The 20,480-nt window shown below is 34.6% G+C and overlaps 1 protein-coding gene across 1 annotated transcript; it reads right to left on the minus strand.

The window, feature by feature from the left end:
• Positions 1–2,209: 2,209 nt before the first annotated feature.
• On the minus strand, positions 2,210–19,931 carry LOC108489189 (probable UDP-N-acetylglucosamine--peptide N-acetylglucosaminyltransferase SEC). Its single transcript, XM_017793529.2, has 28 exons — positions 19,478–19,931; positions 17,806–17,951; positions 17,408–17,506; positions 17,268–17,318; positions 14,979–15,095; positions 14,829–14,885; positions 14,042–14,161; positions 8,438–8,500; positions 8,267–8,345; positions 7,147–7,256; positions 6,997–7,050; positions 6,827–6,894; positions 6,634–6,736; positions 6,353–6,555; positions 6,174–6,270; positions 5,509–5,580; positions 5,314–5,390; positions 5,124–5,234; positions 4,955–5,039; positions 4,684–4,851; positions 4,349–4,459; positions 4,170–4,256; positions 3,950–4,077; positions 3,786–3,868; positions 3,566–3,671; positions 3,259–3,405; positions 2,664–2,784; positions 2,210–2,477 (listed from the first exon to the last, which is right to left on the minus strand). The coding sequence occupies exons 1-28, from the start codon at positions 19,689–19,691 to the stop codon at positions 2,373–2,375; spliced, it is 2,982 nt and encodes a 993-aa protein (XP_017649018.1). The 5' UTR covers positions 19,692–19,931; the 3' UTR covers positions 2,210–2,372.
• Positions 19,932–20,480: the final 549 nt, after the last annotated feature.

Below are 20,480 nucleotides of genomic sequence, written 5' to 3' on the forward strand. Positions count from 1 at the left end.
CCCCCCCCCATCATCCTTTTTTTTTTTTCCCCTTTGAAGGGATTCATCATTGCAAAATACAATGTCTAGGCACAACACAAAAGACTAACGACTGGCACCAATGCCGCTCGTCAAGGAGGTGTAATTAGAGCCGCCAGTCCAAAAGGCTTCACTTGGGTGGGCCGGTCACAAGTCAAAGTTAACCCTTATTTTGACTATATATAAGAAGTATAAAGTAGTACCGCCTGTGTACAGGGGCACAACTAGTAAAATAATATTTCTTTTAATAAAAAAAAAAATTAAATGGAAATGCCACCTATGAGAAAGACAGCACCCCCTAAACATATCATTTTGATGTTTAATTAAACTAATATATCATTTTAGTATTTAATGACACTGACACGCCATTTTGGTATTAATTTTCTTTTATAATATTAACGTAAAAAAGCCCCAAATCGTTTTAAATTCTTCCTAGGGTTCATATTTGCTCGTCTTTATTATAATGCTTAATGCTAAATTTGGCCCTAAATTGTGATTGTTTTTCCATTTTAATATCTAAGTTTCTTTTATTCTAAAATAATACTTAAATTATTATTTCGTTATTTGGTTTAATTAAAATAACTGATTATCACGTCACACCAATTAAAATATACAACGTGCACATCTAAGCAATCATATTGTACCATATAACAATTGAAAATAAAACGTTAACCTTAAATTTTAAAAAAAATTTAACTTTAATTTTAGTTCACTATTGACCAGATATTAATCATCGTTGACTGAGTTAACCTTCCACATACACGTGCAATTTATTTTTTTAATGTTATATTGATTAAAAATAATAATAGAACATACATTATATATAAATAATTCAAAAATCAAATTATCTTTTATACAACTCAAAATATATAAATATAAATTTCAAAAGTCAAAATAATATAGAAAAATTAAATTTTTTAGAAAAATTAAAAATATATATTTGAGTTTAAAAATGCAAAAAAAAACACAAATTTTTAAAACTTGGAAATCTAACAAACATTCTTCTAAAATACATATATTTGAAAACTTGTTTTCCTTTTTGCAATTTATTAAAATTAGAAAATGTTTCTAAACTTTTTTAATGTTTATACATTGTTTTGACTTTTAAAACTTATATTTATATATTTTAAATTTTAAATTTTAAATTTTTTGAGTTATGCTTTTTACCATTTTTAATTCATATAATATTAGAAAATATAGAGATAGCACGTTCTATCAACTCTACGCAAATGGTCAAAAGTACGTAATCAATGCCAACGAGTTAAAAGTCAATTTTTTTAGAATTAAATGTTTTATTTAAATAATCTTAATTATCACATAACATCATAAGACAATCAATTTTTACCACCGTTACAGAAAAATTCAGCCGAATAATAAAATAATAGCTTAAATTTAAATACCAAATTAAAAAACAAGTTCCAAATTTATCGTTAAGCTTTATTATAGTTTAAACATAATGAATAACATTAGAAGATAAATTAACCAGTTTTATACAAAATAATGCATTACTCTTTGGATTTATAGTGGTGATAATACCTTAGCTTTGACATCACAATCTTCCATTCTGAACTTTGTTTCAAAGAAATAATAAATCAACAATTCATCTAATCTAAGCTTTAAAAGGATGCCCTTTTCAAAGCAAGGACAAGCAGATTATGACAAACTTCAATTAAAAATAATAATAATAAGTGGAACACGTTGAAAAAGGAGTGCAAGTTATAGACTGAGTTGCTTAAGAAGTTTGCAGATCTAAGATGGCAATCCTTGTGGACAAAGAGTCGCCTGAAAGACTACAGAATAATGTTGTCCATATCTAACATAGTAATGAGGAAGCCTTAAACCTTTCTCCTAAAGCTTCTAATGCAAAGAAGCAAACACTTTATACACCGTAAAAATAACTTCCAAGGAAAAACATTAACTACTCATATAGAAAGTCGGTGACCGGAATTATTTTTCTTTTTAACTTCATTTAATTTAATTCCACCTTTTCTTTTAACTTTTATTTTAAATAAAATAAAATAAAATGCAACATTTCATGATGTAAATGCCTAAAAGTTTTAAAAGTATCATTTTTAACACAAACATAAAAGCACACTATAGTTTGAGAACTAATTTACATTTAAGCCTTAAATTAAATAATAATAATAATAATAATAATAATAATAATAATAATAATAATAAAACACGAGGGTTAATGAAACTTACAGAATTGAAGGTGTTGACATAGGTTATCTTAATCATTGAAAAGTGAGTATCCACAACAAATCACACTCAGGAGTCCTCAACAACCTTTCTACCTTACAAAATAAATTTACCCCGATGCCCTCGGCGGTATCTACAATGCACCCCCACCTCTAAGCAAATTCTTCATCATTCTCTGTCACTCTAATGTGTCGGGGTTGCTGACCTGACCGATACACACTCCACATCTTACAGTAGGCCCGTTCAAGGTTCCTAACCTGAATTTATGAATTTTAACTCAAATCTTGTTAGCATTGATGACGAACTCAATTCTTGTATGCTAAACCATGAATACAGATCCAAAGTTCGTTGAGGTAAGCTTTGCTTGAATTCAAGCATGACATATAAAATCTTTGTACCAATTAAGCAAAGATAAAAAACGAAAAAAAAAAAAAGAATCTCACCCAGCGTGCCGTGTCAAAAAGAGGGCAAGTCATTCTGGCTGCTTTTAATTTATCGGAAAGCTCTTGAAGCTTTGGACGATTTAGAGCAAGTGACACTGCTTTCTCTTCATATTCTTTCAAACTGAAAAGAAAAGGCACCGCCATCAGCAAGAAAAAGGAAAAAGACAAGAGCAACAGCATTGAATGCTTCTTAACTCAGGAAAGCGCGTATGGATTAAGACAACTCGATTTTATTCCCCAAATATGCTTCCTAGACCCCTTAAGTTTATCAGCAACCCATTTCATTCAGGGAACCTAAAATGGCAGAGTGCTAAAATTCATGGTCATGGTTTATAAGTGGAGTGTTAGCCTGACAAGAAGTTATGTGCAGGCAGGTAAACCACGCACGCCCATCAACTTTTGTCAATATTAAAACTCAAAATTCTTATTATACTATATTTTGGGGGTATGTTGACCATGAAAAGAAGCTAAGAAGAAATGTGCCACTATCTTCGTCAAAGAATGCTAGGAAGCTAAATCAATTAACATCCAATCCATGCTATTTTAGTAACGAGAAGTGTTCTTTTCTCCTTTAATTAGATAGTTGGTCACATACCTACTGACGATCATCTCCTCCCCAACACCAGTAGCCAGGCACAAAGAACCAGCAACTCTAGTAGCCATCTTTTCAAGTGGAAGGGTCACCATTGGAAGACCAGCCCATAGAACATCGGTGCCTGTTGTGTGTGCATTGCATAATGGTCTACTCAAAAACAAATAAAAAAGCATAAGTACAATGAAATGTAAGCCATAGATTTTAACGTGCCTAAAGAGATCAAAATTTAAGAGGAAATCTGAATCAATTTATATCGCAAGTTTGGAGGAAAAAGAAAAGAGGTTCTAGGATTTATTTAAATATTTACGTATCAAGGAAGAGATCTGCCAAGGCACTGCGTCTTATATGTTCACTTTTCATGGCAACATCTGTAAAAATAATCTGATCTGGCTGCACGCCCTGTTGAGTTGCATCTGAATCACACCAGAACCAATTGTTTTAATAATAACCACTAATCATAATTCAAGGCATATTTCACAGTGCAGAAGAGATCACTAGAAAATCTACACAATACAGATGCCACCTACATGCGCGAAGTCTCGTTTCACCAGCAGCTGGAAATCGAAGCAGCCAAAGAGCACTATTTGGAACACGCTTAAGAATATTGCACCTAAGTTTGATTGCAAGAAGACTTAGGTCTGAAGATAAAACATGCAAGTAAAACAGGATTAAGAAACTGACATATATTTACCACGTGGTGAAAATATCAGGATCCATCTTGTACAGCTGATTGAAACATGCAAAGAGAAATTTGTCTTCAGGTAGTCCATAATCAGATCTCTTAGGCAGGCCGTTTGGATCCAAGACATCAAGATTTTTCTAGTGACAATTGCAATGCAAAGAAGCAAGTTATGGAACCCAGACAAAAACATGATACTAAAAACATGCGGAGACAAGGAATCAGCTCTAACCTGCTTATAGTCATTTACAAAATAACAATGAGGAAGGTGTACAAGCTTCTCAGAGTAGATATGAGAAAAGTGAAGAGGTGAAACAAACTGCAATACGAAGAGGCAAATGATGTAAAACGGAGAAACACAAGAGGATGAACTTGGAAGCATAACCAAACAATGACCTAAGGATTTCTAACCTCATCCGTGACCAAATAGTGTATATATGATGCACCAGTAGTCCCAGGAAATCCCATGTAAGAAATCTGAATAGGAGCAGGTTGCATAGCAAATATTTCATTCCTTGCTCCCTGAAATATCAAGCAATCAAACAAATAACAAAATAAAATCCCAATGAGATCAGAACAGAAATGACAAGCAGTGTTATAAGAGGTAGACCAGGTATCTTCATATATATTTGGTTCACAAAAGTATTCGTCCACCCAATCAAGCAGAACCAACTGAAAGCAAAAATATTTCTTTTCTCCGCATATTTCACGAGTTTCAATTGGACTACCAAATAGAGAGAGGTTACCTTAGTATAACCATTAAGATTGACAAGAATTTGTATTTTGTCCTCATTTATCATCTTTGCAATCATATCAGAGGACATAGACGATACATCTATGAAGTGCTCAGCTTCTGACTGTATTCGCAACCTCCACTCTGTCCCATCATTTGGGCTCAATGCATAGCAAAATACCTGCAAACAAGTAATTCTAGAATGTACTGACAAAAACATAGAAAATATTCGAACAGCCAAATCAAATAATTAGGGTCATATGTGAGAAGAACAATTTACAAACCTCGACATTTTCTCTGTTGTGCATGCCAAACACTGAACCCATGAGATGAGATAGGGGATGGTTGCCAAAATCACTACTCACATATCTGAAAACCATAGTTCCTATTAAAGGACCAGGGAGAGGGAGAAAAGAGAGGCGTAGAGGAAGAGAAAGAGATCTCGAAGCATACCCAACCCTAAGGCGTCGATTCCCATTCTCCCCAGGGAAGGGTGCAGGATAGTTGAAAGGAGGAAGAGAATAACGGGAAGCAACAACAGAGCTGTGTGCTGCATATTTACAACTACAAAAAACAAAAATTAATCAGAATTCAAAATTGTAAAGTTTACATTCTACTTCATTCAAAACATCACAAAACTTGCCTGATTTCTAGTGCGAGCATTGGATCTATAGGATAGGCTATTGCATGGAAAGGCTGCACGCTAGGAATAACTGACGTCTGAAGGGTAAAACAAAACCATCAATGCTTCTTGGCAAGGAATTGACTAGGAAAGAAATTTAAAGCAAGACATCAAAGCCGAAGGAGGAGTAGAGCTTATAGCAGATTGAGCATGAACCTTAATCTGTCTCCTGAGTATGCCTTCAACTTCAAGAAATTTATTCTCTCGATCCTCCCAGTCACAAACACACTGACCAAGGATATATCAAATTTATTAAACGCAAACAGAAAAAGGTAAACTGACTTACCCAAGGCAACTAATATAATATAATCGAGGTAAAAGAAAGATGGACTGTGAAACCATTCATCTATTTTGCATATAACCCGACATATAAAAGTGTGGATCTCTGTTATCTTTTTGTAATATCACGTAAACGGGGGACCATTTGATCAAATTCATCAGACAAAACTAAGCAAGACAAAAGGCATAAAACATTTTTTGTTTATGAACCACAATTTATTTGAAACCCGTCTACCCATGAATTTTAAGATAACAATACATTATCACCTAATGAATTGGGAGAGAAAAACTTGGGGTAGAAATACTCATTAATCAACAAAACTTACTGCTATGTGTGCTCAAGTAGACTATCTGCTGATTCCCAAACAAAGGGTAAATGAAATATTCCCAGTTTGTTAAAATAAGCACTCATGTAATTACTACCACCAATAGATGAGATCATGTAGGACATTATCTCGAACTTATCAACATTTACAAACCAAAAACCAAGCAACACTTGACCTACAGTTGTAATCATAATTTTGTTCCTTGGTGGTCTTTACCTGTAATGTGTGCAGAAGGTTACAGGTTGCTTCTGGGAAATCAGGGCGAAGAACCAGCGCTTGCCTGTAGCTTTTTATTGCAGCTTCAACATGCCCACTGCAAAATGTTGAAAGCACGACACATTGAAACAAACAGATCTCCGCAGAGAAGCAAATCGCTCCATTTAAGTATGGCATACCTGTCCTTGTAAGCTGAAGCCAAATTTGCATGAGCTTCAGCCATTGCCGGCCTAATGTTGATTGCTCGTATGTAGTCGTGAATGGCTTCATTTACTCGTCCATTCTCCTTATATGTATTCCCCCGGTTGACAAGTGCATCAGCAGCCATAGGATCAATACGGAGAACTTCATTGTAACAAGATATAGCATCTGCAAGATTACCCTATAAAAGAAGAGAAAAAGACAACCATGCATCAGCAGCGTGAAAAAAATGAGTGTTAAAAAGAGAACATGCACCTACCTGCTGTTTGTAAATGACTGCTAAATTGTTAAAAGGAGCAGAAAGTCCTGTAGTTACAGATAAAGTTGCCTTGTAGCATGAAGCAGCAGCACTCAACATATTCCTACAAACAAGAGTTATCACATTATGAAATCCTACCAAAGCACCAATCAACCAGAATCATTCAAAAAAGGTGTAGTCAATCAGCACAAACCATTCCATATATATATTCCCAAGATTTGTAAGTGCCTGAGGATGGTTAGGTTGCAGGGCAAGACATTGCTTCATAAGACAAAAGACATGAAATCAGAACAAAATCTGGAAAGGCGTGATAGAAAAAGAAATCATAATGATAACAGAACCACATGGCTAAAACAACCCTACCCTATAGCATTGCATTGCTTCATCAACTTTTCCAGCATCTTTCAAAGCATTGCCCTGATTTTAACATGTCAAGAAAGAGTGACTACAGAAATCATAAAGAATCAGTAAGTACTAAATTAGCAACCAATCAAAAGGTATAATAGGACCAACCAAGTTGTTATATGCCTCCAAGAATCCTGAGTCAAAAGCAATTGCTCTCCTATAGTTGAGAATTGCCATATCCAGGTTTCGTTGTTCAAAATAAACACTAGCCAAATTACCTGCAAAAAGGCATGATTGCATAACATTGTTAATAAGTTTGATAGCATTGCATAATGACACAAACTGCAGCATCTTCTAGTAACTTCATTTAAAAGTCATGCCAAAACAAGTTTTACATAAGCATGGCTTAACTTGCTACTATTCAATGATGCATAAGAGACATGTTAGCCAAAAGAAAATTACGATGACATGGTAAGGGCTTTGAATAGGCACCTTTATTGATAATAAAATTCTTAACTTGATGATAGATATGCGAGGTTCTGTTTTACTTGTATATTAGTCAGGTTTTAAAACTGTTTTGGTAGTTTTTACTTTGTTAAACACTACTGTGGTCAACAAATTTTTGGTTTTAAATGTCCACATGCTACAATTTCCTTCATTCCAGAACTCTAATCCTTCATCAAATCAAAGGAAATTTTTACAGAACTTTCAAGAAAATTATGCATCAGAGACTTGTGCTATGCAATCAAGCACACAAGATCTACAAGGAAAAATCTAGGTCTCACTAGCAATTCCCTGAAGTTTACCATTGTTTTAGATCTGTAAACCACCCCAATAGTTCCTAGAAAAGACCTAATAAAGCAAATTCCAACACTAACCAGTTGCTATTTATAGCTCCCATAGTCCAAGACAGACTCAAGATTTGATTTTCTACATCCATTTCAGTCCAAACCTTGATCCTTGATTGAGCTAATTCAAATATTAAACTCCATCCACTGGAAAACTCTAAATAATAAATGCAACTCTAAAGCCTCAAAGTAATTCTTTACAAAACAGTCCTCGTACATCATGCTGAAAGATGTTAACTTGAATCAGATGAATTTACATTGCCAGACTTTTTACACGGCCTACACTTTTTCGTAGTTGCATTCAAATTCAATAAAAACAAGGCTAATGCAATAAAAATCTCATCAGTATAGTTAAAATCGACACTTTTTGAGAGCCAGTTACACTACAAAGTACATACGTGCCCATAGTGAAGAACAGTCACAGAGACATTACAACTCACCATAGGCCATAGCATAATCCGGTTGCACCTGAAGAGCTCGCTGATAGCATACAATGGCCTCTTTAGGCATTCCCAAAGCCTGGAAAAGGCAAAAGAATTTGTTTTTTCTCCAGATACCTGTCCCCGCATTGCAGCTACCTGACCATACTAGCATAATAGATTATAGCTTACCTTATAAACATTTCCAAGGTTTAAGTAGGCATCAAAAAATGCAGGTTTTAGTCTCACTGCTTCCTGTAAATTGACAAGAATTCACAAAAAAATTAGCTAAAAGATCAGACACAAATAGACACAACATAGAACTCAAAGAATATCTACAGCTTTGAATGCAAAATTGCATTTACTCATGACATAAATATATAAATTTGATTCAATGTTTAATTTAGTAATTGAACAAAAAACTGAGCACTATGGTATCTAAATTATGTTGTTTTTATTCAATTTACTTATTTATCCAACATTTCTAGCCCAACCATTATTATCTGATCAGGCACACACCTAGTGCACTTAGGAGAGCTATTTTTGTAAGATATTAGGCACACAAAAAAAGCCCACCCAATTGAAGTTTTCTTTAACTTTTTTAAAATTAATTACACCTTTACTAGTAAAAACGAGATAATATCAAACTTTCTACTTCTAGTGTTCAACTACTCAACAAAAGACATGGGACCATAACAAATCACGCATATTAGCCAATGAAAGAAAAAGAATTTCACATGTTTTGTATAATAAATTGATCATTTAGAGCTTAATATCATAATTATACATCCTAAGATTATTTTATACATAAACATACCTAGACATGCAAAATATACGCATACATATACATTCCACCTAGCTTCACTCAGGCAAGCACTTCCTTTTCGTCTCAGGCAATACAGGGGTTCTAGCGCCTAGAGCGTACCTTGCACCCTTGACAACAATGATATAGATAATATATCTCTTATGCTTATAAATACTTTATTATTTTTGGAGAAAAATCAACCTCTATTATTGTAAAATTAGAACTGTAGGCCTCAGTTTCAACTCAACAAGTTACTATATTATCTAGCAAGTTAAGTTGTGTGATTAACAACACAGTTGCAACGTGAGTACAACCAAAAAAAGGAGAAGAAAATAAGAAAACCTGAATCCCCCTGGATTATTTTACCTCCTTTTGTCACAAGTTTGTTAGATCTATCTCTGCAGTCTTTTTGTTTCAGTCTTGATTGCTCCTCTCTTACTTTTCTTAGAAAACAATTTGCTTTCTCTTTCATAACTTACCCAAGCTCTTAATATTTTTGTTATCAGAACTGGTTCCAACCCTCAAGATAACAGGAAAATGCTAGATCCAAGTCAAAAGGCTAGTGATAAAATGCTTATTAATGCATTCAGTCATGATTCTGTAGCTTAAAGGATACCTGAAAGAGTAAACTAATTTTTCTGTTTTCAAGTAAACCGATTTCTCTGTTTCTTGTACAAGGATCGGAATCTGCTCTATAGCCCAGAATAAAAAGTTACAGTTCCAATCTCTATGCTTAAGGTATTTATTCCCCATATAGATACTATAATATAAACAGCCAAGAACATTGTCTTAGGCTGTATAATTTCACAGTTAGAAGTTTTGTAAATGTCAATGATGCAATTAAATTGCTTCAATTCACCTAAAACTTGGTAGACATGATCTACATAAAAAGATCACAAACATAATAGTGGATTGAATATAGTAAAACTATAAATTAGCCAAAAAACTGTGGAGGTATTATAAATGAAGATACAGGAACTTGGATATGAGACTAAGGATCTGAGTAGTCATTTACTCTAATTTTAGACGTGCAGAGTTGCACAAAAAGGAGTCCAAAAGAAAGAAGTATGTGGATACATCTTTTAAAGGGAATGAAAAAATATAATTTATTTATATATAAATAAATGTCTTTAAAGTTTTAGCCTAATCAAAACCAAATTTATTTTTTTCTTTACTTTTAGTTCCTTTTTATCCAACATATTAGTTTTAAATAGTTTTTCAACCAAAACTATTGAATTGTTTCAATAAATTCTGTTGGAATTCCTTAAATTAAGCAGATTTTCTACATTAGTGCTAGGAATTTCCTTGTACTATTAGCCATAATCAAATTACTAATTTTTAGGGATAGGCTAATTTCTAGAGATTATTTCCTTTTTTATTTTTCCTGCTATTCTTTAAAAGGCTGTATTCAGATTAGAAGTAATAAGAGAGAATCATTCTTCTTCCTAAAACTTGTTCATGGTATCAAGAGCATCAGGAATCCATTTGATCCTGCTCTTTCTTCTCTTCTCTTGTTCTGTTTTTCTCTGTTAGAAACCCTACTCCCATGGGTGACACCGAAAATTTCTCTGAGACTGAGATCTCACAAATAACTCAAAATCACAGTCAAGGAATCCCACAAGGTGACCTTAACTCTTCTCTTATAATCACAAATCATCGATTAGATGGAAAAAATTTCCTACAATGGTCACAATCTGTCCTTATGGTTCTTCGTGGCCGAGGAAAAATTGGGTACATTAATGGACAAATTCCTCGACCAGCATCAACAAACTCTGGTTATGCAACTTGGGAGCTTAACAACTCAATAGTTATGGCTTGGCTTATAAATTCGATGGAAGGTCATATAAGCCGAACGTATCTTTTTTTCAAAACTGCCAAAGAAATGTGGGATGCAATCAAGGAGAATTACTCGGATCTTGGAAATACTTCCCAAGTATTCGAGATCAAATTAAAGTTGAAAGATATTCGACAAGGAACACTTGAAGTCACTCAATATTACAACAACCTAAAGATCTTATGGCAGGAGTTAGACATGTATTATGAAGTTGATTGGGGCGAGGGCTTGGAACACACCAAGTTCATGGATCATCTTAACAAAGAACGTCTCTATGAGTTCCTAGCAGGACTAAATCGTGATCTTGATGAGGTCCGAGGACGAATACTAGGCAGAACCACATTGCCAACCATAGGAGAAGCATTTGCTGAAGTAAGGAGGGAAGAGAAACGGCGTCTTAATGTTGGGAGACGCAAGAGAATTAAAACCATTGACCATAGCTGGTCATCATCCTTCCGAGAACTCTGCTCTTATTTCAAGAGGCCCTCAATCTCAAGGGTTCAAAGATGGAATTGATTCTGGTTCAAAAAGGCCATGGTGTAGCCACTGTAATCGGGCTGGGCATACCAAGGAGAAATGCTTCAAACTCCATGGCTATCCTAAAGAAAAAAAACAGAAAGAAAACAAGGCAGCAATGATATCTACTACTAAAGAAGATGCTCAGAATGTTAGGCTAACCAAAACTCAACTTGAGGCTCTTCATAAACTACTCGGGAATCCTACAGCCAGTGGGTCACTAGCTATTCAAGGTACTGCTTTAAATACTACACACGAACCTATCACAACTTCCTGGATACTAGACTCGGGTGCATCCGACCACATGACAGGTAATCTAAGTTTGTTTCACACCTATTTACCTTGTCATGATCACTCTCGGATTCGCATAGCTGATGGATCTTACTCGCCGGTGGCTGGAATGGGGACAGAATAGGAATCGGGGAAGATGATTGGCACTGCTAAAGTTAATGATGGCTTATATGTTTGGAACAAAAACAGTTCAAAAGAAGGGATGGCCTTATCTACATCAAAAGACGATTCTATCATGCTATGGCATCGTAGACTAGGACACACGAATTTCATGTACTTGAAGAAACTGTTTCCTCTACTATTTCTAAATAAGAAAATTAGTTCATTGGACTGTGAAGTTTGCCAACTGTCTAAACACACTTGTGTCCCTTATCCTTTGAAACCTTATGTTCAATCTCAACCTTTCTCTTTAATTCACAGCGATCTATGGGGAGCCAATGAGTAAAAAACATCACAGGGCTAGGTGGTTCATAACTTTCATTGATGACCACACTAGAGTTTGTTGGGTCTATCTCCTTAAAGAAAATCCAAGTCTCTAGAGTCTTCAAAAATTTTCATTCAATGATTCGAACTCAGTTCAATTCAAATATTCACACCCTTGGAACTGATAATGGGAGAGAGTACTTTAATTCTATCCTCAGTCCTTATCTTTCTGAGCAAGGAATCATACATCAAAGTTCTTGTCCTGACACCCCTCAACAAAACGGGGTTTCCGAGAGGAAAAACAGACACCTTGTAGCCGTGGCTCGTGCCCTTATGTTTACTATGGGTGTACCAAAGTATTTATGGGGAGAAGCTGTCCTCACTACTTGTTGTTATCTTATAAACCGACTCCCATCAAAGGTATTAAACTTTCAAACACCTTTACATACTTTTCAAAAAAAATTTCCCTTGTTTCGTGTTCCTAATCTCCCAACCAAAACATTTGGTTGCAAAGCATTTGTCCACAACCATCAACCTAACCGATCTAAACTTGATCCTAGAGCTCACACTTGTGTCTTTATTGGTTACTCACCTGCACAAAAAGGGTACAAGTGCTACTCTCCAACCTTACACCGGATGTTTGTGTCCCTTGATGTTACTTTCTTCGAAAACGAGCCATATTTTTCAGCCTCTCATCTTCAGGGGGAGATACTTAGTGAAGATGAGACCTTGAGCAATCTTCTCATTATACCTCAAGACTCTATCAGCCCTACCACCACTACAAAACCTGCTGAAAATCCTACAGCCACTGTTATTCCTGTTTTGGAACCTGTCAGCCCTACCACAACTACAAAACCTGCTGAAAATCCTACAGCCACTGTTATTCCTGTTTTGGAACCTGTTTTTCCTATCTCCACTATTCAGCAACAAGAAACAAGGGTGATTAATCATACTAATGAAGAAAAACAGCCCACTCATTCTAAAAAACAACAAGGAAAAACTCAGGTACTTCGTGTATACTCTCGGAGACATCAGCTGCCTGAGACCGAAACAGCAGTGCCTATGCCATCTTTACCCGAGGACTGTCCTGAGGAAGAAGTTTCACCTCCTTCATCTTCCATCCATCTTCCAATTGCAGTAAGAAAGGGCACTAGGAGCTGCACTCAACATCCCATTTCTCGGTTTGTATCCTATGGAAACTTGTCTAAATCCTACAATGCCTTTGTTTCTAATGTTGACTCTGTAGAAACTCCAAAGAACATAGACAAGACTCCTACGGAAGCCAACCTTAAATTAGGAACTGATAAGGATGGAGAAGAAGTAGACAGGGGGAGATATCAACGGGAGAAACATTTGGAAGCTGCCTAAAGGATATTGAGATACTTAAAAGGGACTCCTGGTAAGGGGTTGCATTTCAAGAAAAATGTTCGAAGAAATTATGGGCAAGCTGGGTTTGATTCACATCTACACTCCAGCTTGAGGGGGAGTGTTGGAATTCCTTAAATTAAGCAGATTTTCTACATTAGTGCTAGGAATTTCCTTCTACTATTAGCCATGATCAAATTACTAATTTTTAGGGATAGGCTAATTTCTAGAGATTATTTCCTTTTTTATTTTTCCTGCTATTCTTTAAAAGGCTGTATTCAGATTAGAAGTAATAAGAGAGAATCATTCTTCTTCCTAAAACTTGTTCAAATTCAAACTCAAAGCCATACACCAATCAATACAAATTACATAAGCAAGCAAGAGATCAAAAATTTTAAATGAAAAAAAGAAAACCAAATATGATACAAATTAAAAAAATAATAAGCAAGAGACCTCTAAAATCACTTGTTAAACCCAATATGGGAAAACTATAAAAGCACTTTTGGAATAGATTGTGGCTTGAAGATTAAACCCACAATTCACTACAGAATGGAACACATACCTTATAGTATTGAAGTGCCCTGCTAAGGTCACCTGCCTCCATGAAAAGACCAGCAAGATTGGACCATGCAATTGCAAAATTAGGTTGTATACGTAGCGCCTCAAGGTAGCAATTGTAAGCCTATAAGTAGAACTAATCAAACAATTAAATAAAGAAGCAACGAAGTACAAACCAAACAAAATCATGTAGCACATTGCCCTGGCTTGTTAATATAAACACATCAAAAGTCAAGCATATATACCAGTATGATAAACAGATTAACACAAACCAAAACAAAAGAGTAGTGTCTTCAAAACCTCCAGGTCAGTGAGGGCTCCAAGCCCTTAATATTTAGCAGGAAGGATTTAAGTCACCATGATGAACAACATACAATGCATGGCAACCCATCTTTTAACATAAACATAAGAGGATCTAAATCTTTCCCAAGGGAAGTATATAGACGAATTTTATGTAGCAAAAGTTAGCATTCAAACCAGTTCAGGGTTAGTAAGAATTACTTAGTAGCAGAAAGATGCAAATGGCACAACACAGCACTCCAATCAACATGAAGAGGGATTTAAATAAAATTTCTAAAGCAGACATGATTTCGTTCTCCTTGCGTCAATAAGGACATCTAAATAAAACTCACAAAAGAGCTTAATAATCATGATTAAGTAGAAGATGATTTAGTTTATCACCCAAATAGTCAAACAAACAACATCCAACATTTGCAGTGTAGCCGGAGAAACACAAGACAAACAGCATCAAGCAATCAGAGGGAAAAAAGATGACAAGCCCTTTGCCTTACCTCTTTCACGAAACCTTGAATTTTCATTAAATTGCCAAGGTTACTGTGAGCATCAACCTGCATCAACAAGTGAAATCCCAAAGAAACCTCAGAATTTTCCCAGCCATATACGCAGAAAATGAAGATGAAAAAAAGCAAATAAGGATGTACCAAACGGGGATTTAATGCAAGTGCCTGGCGGCAACATTGGGCTGCCTCATTAAGCCTCCCTTTTCGCATGTATGCACTTGCTAAATTTGACCATGCATCAGCAAAATTAGGTTGAAGCTTCACATCAAAATTCAAAGAGAGGTGAATAACATACCAAGGCTAATGAATAGAAAAAGTTACATTATGCAGTCAGCATTAACAGACCAATAATAATAAAAGCACAACAATGGATCATTATGCCCATAAGATTGCTGATTTTTAGTTCTTCTAAAGATATCGTGAGGGAAAGAAACCAAAGGAAATGTTGGCATCAATTGGCGCACTAGTTTTTCCATGAAATGAAAATTTGATAAGCTTAAAACGTGCTTTCAATCAATAAAAGAATTCAGTCATAAATATATGTAGAAGTTTACAAATCATGCATACTGTTTACCAGTTCAGACGCTAAAAAAAAAAATTAAAATACAAGCAGCCTATTCTATCAGCCACACGAACATTTTGAGAGAGAATAATAGTGGACCATTAGCTCATTAGAATAATTTTATGATCTTATCCTCTTTGGAAACCAAAGAAAAAGGTCATGGCTCTTCATTGGATGAAAGTGTCTTTTACAGACAGCGTTCTTATCAGTAGATCATTGGGTTAACAAAATTATCAATTTTACTAAGCAACCTAGAAAAAATTTTAATATGAAGTAGACCCAACATAAATATTGTTGCGAGTGGAAGTAAAGCTCTTCATTGGATGAAAGTGTCTTTTACAGACAGCGTTCTTATCAGTAGATCATTGGGTTAACAAAATTATCAATTTTACTAAGCAACCTAGAAAAAATTTTAATATGAAGTAGACCCAACATAAATATTGCTGCGAGTGGAAGCAAAGGGATAAAGATAAAACTCTACCAATTGCAATATAATCAATCATAGATGAGAATGTACAAAAAAAAAAAAAAGAACTATTGACATGTAGCTGTCCATGCTTAATCTGTTGCTCTCCAAACACCCCCCCCCCCCACCCACCCACCCACACATGTATGGTAAATAACATGCAGTTCAAATTACAATCATAAAGTTACAAGTAAACAAATAAAGATAATTTAAAATCTAACCATAAAGATAAAACTCTACCAATTGCAATATAATCAATCATAGATGAGAATGTACAAAAAAAAAAAAAAGAACTATTGACATGTAGCTGTCCATGCTTAATCTGTTGCTCTCAAACACCCCCCAAAACCCACCCACCCACACATGTATGGTAAATAACATGCAGTTCAAATTACAATCATAAAGTTACAAGTAAACAAATAAAGATAATTTAAAATCTAACCATAAAGATAAAACTCTACCAATTGCAATATAATCAATCATAGATGAGAATGTACAAAAAAAAAAAAAAAAAAGAACTATTGACATGTAGCTGTGCATGCTTAATCTGTTGCTCTCCAAACACCCCCCCCCCAAACCCACCCACACATGTATGGTAAATAACATGCAGTTCAAATTACAATCATAAAGTTACAAGTAAACAAATAAAGATAATTTAAAATCTAACCATAAAGATAAAACTCTACCAATTGCAATATAATCAATCATAGATGAGAATGTACAAAAAAAAAAAGAACTATTGACATGTAGCTGTCCATGCTTAATCTATTGCTCTCCAAACACCCCCCAAACCCACCCACACATGTATGGTAAATAACATGCAGTTCAAATTACAATCATAAAGTTACAAGTAAACAAATAAAGATAATTTAAAATCTAACATAAACTGTTCCTTAAAAAAAAAAGGAAAGAAGTAAGTGCAATGCTTGCATAAAAGTTATTTTTATAAATTCAACAGCCATATTTCATTTCTGATCTGATACTTATAGTTATATTACTTCTTATAAACATAGCTCTATTTTAGTGACACTTCTACTAAAAGTTATAACCACATCCAAGTATTTGAAATGAACTTATATATCTTTGATCTAGATTGTCTTGGTTCCTCAAACCAAATGTTAATTATCTTGGTCCTGATATGATAATAGTATGGTTCCAAACCTTGCTTCCAAATTCTTGTCACAGTTTGGTAAAAGCCAGTTATAGCTCCACCTTGTTATCAGAGCTCAGGAAAGAATAACTATGAAGTGTAACAAATAAAAGACAGCAGCAAAACACACACACACAAAAAAAAATAAATAAATAAAGAATATCAAATTCTTAGTTTACAAATGCTTCAAATAAGAAAAGGACAATGAATGCATGATAGGGAACACAAAGCAAACAAATATTGTTTACTAACCTCAATAGCAAACAAATAATACTGGATTGCAGTGTCAATATTGCCTTTCTCCTGCAGCATAAAGCATTATTAATGCATATACCACCAACAATGGACTATAAAATGAAATGCATCTAAAATCAAAGACACTCAGAAGATACCTTCCAAGCATTGGCCATATTTCCGTAGCACTCCGCAAAGTGTGGATCAATTCTAAGAGCTTCTTCATTCTTTGCAATGCATTGATCATAATCATGCAACTGAGATCAAACAAAGTGTCCACTTTCAGAGGCATTTAAGGATCCTCTCCAAATAAAGCATTTACAACTAGAGCTAAGAAGGAAAGCTTCTATGAAAAATATATATCCAAAAGTTTCAGAACAAGAATGTAGGTTCTATTCTTTTTCTTTCTTTTTTTTTTTTTCCTGAAAGGACTAGGGTGAGAAGTCAAGAGTTAAACAAATGACCGGCAACAAACAACTGCATGACCAGTCAAGGCAATAAATCTTATGAACAACACCCATATATGACAGGAATCTATCAAAACCTATTAAATAACCTGATAATGAATTGCACCCAGGAGAAGAAGGTTATCAGTACGACATGGATTCCTCTCATAGACTACACTGCTGTGTTCTAAAGCTTGCTTGTAGTTCCCAGCCTTGTAGTTTTGATGAGCAAGTGCCATGAGTGTTTTGTCATCAACTGAAACACATACATGTAAATGCCCTTCAGCATTGATAAATTTTAAGTCCTCACCATGTCAGCTAAACTTCACCCAAAAAGGAAAGGTAAAGAGAAAAGAAAAGACAAACAAATATGATATGTTAGAAGGTTCTTCCAAATAGACATGAATATTATAATTGCCACACCCTCAGGCAAAATCCAACATTGTCAAAGGGCAATGTGCGGTTTTACACTCCCAACCCCAATGGTTAATTATTGGATTTTTTTTATGCTAAAGCAAGTATAAAAATAGAGACAAAGAGGATGAAATACAGAATTCTAAAATTCAGTCCAGCATGAGCTATCTTACCAAGCAGAAGAGCTACCTTATAATGGACAAAACCTCCAACCACTATAATCAACCAAAAGCCCCAGAGTTCATCGGCTACCATAATCACATCCTTATATAAATGCATCTTTAACAACTAAAAATTCTACAGGTCAAAATTTCCAAAAGTTTGAAGTAGTTCAAGCCAAAGTAGGTATGATTATGGAAGTGATTTTTTTCATTAAAAGAAGCAGTCCTTAAATTTAGGAACTGAAAAGTGCCCTAACTCCCAAGTCTGGCATCATATTGGTGTTCAATTTTTCATCTGTTAATTGCTATTCATCTAGTTCTTACACAACATAAGTTAGTCATATGACATTTCCAAATCTAAAAGTTACTTCTAGATAGAAAATTTCCCACCAATTAAAAGTGAATAACAAGATGTGCACCATCTAACCTAAAAAATGCCACTTTTTAACACAAGAGTTCCTTGATTAATTATAAGAAAAGTGAAGGCTCAACCTAACAATGGTTAACTCTGGATGAAAACCCAAGATCAGGACTAGCAAATTTATAATTTCAAAAGATCATATCAACCATAGGAGGACTCTGTAACCATTGCTATAAAAGAGCTTAAACAAAAGCAAACATCTTCACCCATAAATATGAAACGATTGAGACTGTTCACAAATCATAGAATAAAAATAGCTTTCAATCAAAAGCCGACTAATTAAGACTCGCCGAGTTATTGCTTTTATTAATAGCCTTTTGCTTTCTCAAAAGTTTCAAAGAATTACTAAGAGTTGAAGAAAATTAACATCTGATTAAAAACGAGCAAATCGCTAATATATTCCGTATAATCAATATTTACATAATCGTACCGAATAAATCTAAAATTTTGAAGTTAGAAAAGAAAGTATTACTAATGTTCTTTTTATCTTCAAATAAACTTGTTTGTTTCTTATCCGAAGTAAAAGGCAAGTAGCAAAAGTAACCAAGAAAAAAAGATAAAAGCTAAGTAAAAATAATCGCCCAAACTCAAGCATCCACTTGAAATCCGTAAGCTAAGCTTCTTTTAAGGGAAAATTTTAGTAAAGCGAAACATAAAAGCACAATTACATGCAAATATAGCAGTATAGTTTATTGCATGAATCTACATACAAGACATTTTGCAAAACCCTAGAAGTGAAAATTTTGAAAGCATGGAAAATTTGCAAAAGGCCAAAAATAAACGAACCTTCACTTGGATCAGAAAGCTTAACATTAGACAAAGCAGCAGCAGCAGAAGAAGAAGAGGAAGAAGCAGGAGCAGCAACGGCGCCTCCAAAATCCGAGTTCAGACTCGATGAGTCATGGTTATACGGAAACAATTGAACCTGTTGCTGTTGTTGTTGAAACAGTTGGTTATGGTGATACTGTTGCAGCCGAGGATCGCTCTGCAAGGAGAGCATTTCTCTTTTTCCCGCTTGGATCACGAAGAAAACTTTCTAGGAAAATAGAGAAGTAAAAGGAATTTGAATTATTTTTTTCTCGAGAAAATTCTAAATTCTAATATTGAGAGAGAACCCCGCTTTTCCGATTATGATGTCTCTCAACCTCTATTATACATACTTTTGTAATAAGAACCAGAAATATTAACATTGAATCGGTAATTATGACGTGTGAACTCTCTGAGCTTATTCTTTCACTGCTATGCAATGGTTATTCACCACGTTGCACATGTGACACTGTTCATATAACTTAAAAGAGGTATTTAGTAGTTTCGAGAAGAGATTCCATGTAGCATAGGAATAGTAAGGGTCGTAGGGGATTTCTCGGTCCAGTTTTGGAAGGTAAAAGTACACGTGTCCACAGACTGTGAGGTTGAGTAAATCTGTCGGGAAAAGTCAGGCCATTAGATACGTGTCTAACGGGCCGGACTGGATCCGACGCGTCCCATTACTTGAATATAATAGTTTTTATTTTTTATTTTGACCAAACATCCTCAAATTATAATCTATATTTTAAATTGATCTTCAAATTTTAAAATATTTTAATTATATCTTCAAACTAATGATATTATATCGATAAGGTCCTTTCATTACTAAAATCATTAATTTAATTGTCAAATGAAACCTTAGATCTTATGTGATTTACTTAAAATGAAAATTTTAAAAAAATGGATATTATAAAATATATGTCATAAAAATCTTGATTTTTGAAACTTTTACAAAAACTATTGTATACTCTTTTCTTCTTTT

Source organism: Gossypium arboreum, chromosome 10 (assembly GCF_025698485.1).
Source record: "Gossypium arboreum isolate Shixiya-1 chromosome 10, ASM2569848v2, whole genome shotgun sequence".
Taxonomy (NCBI): Eukaryota; Viridiplantae; Streptophyta; class Magnoliopsida; order Malvales; family Malvaceae; genus Gossypium; species Gossypium arboreum.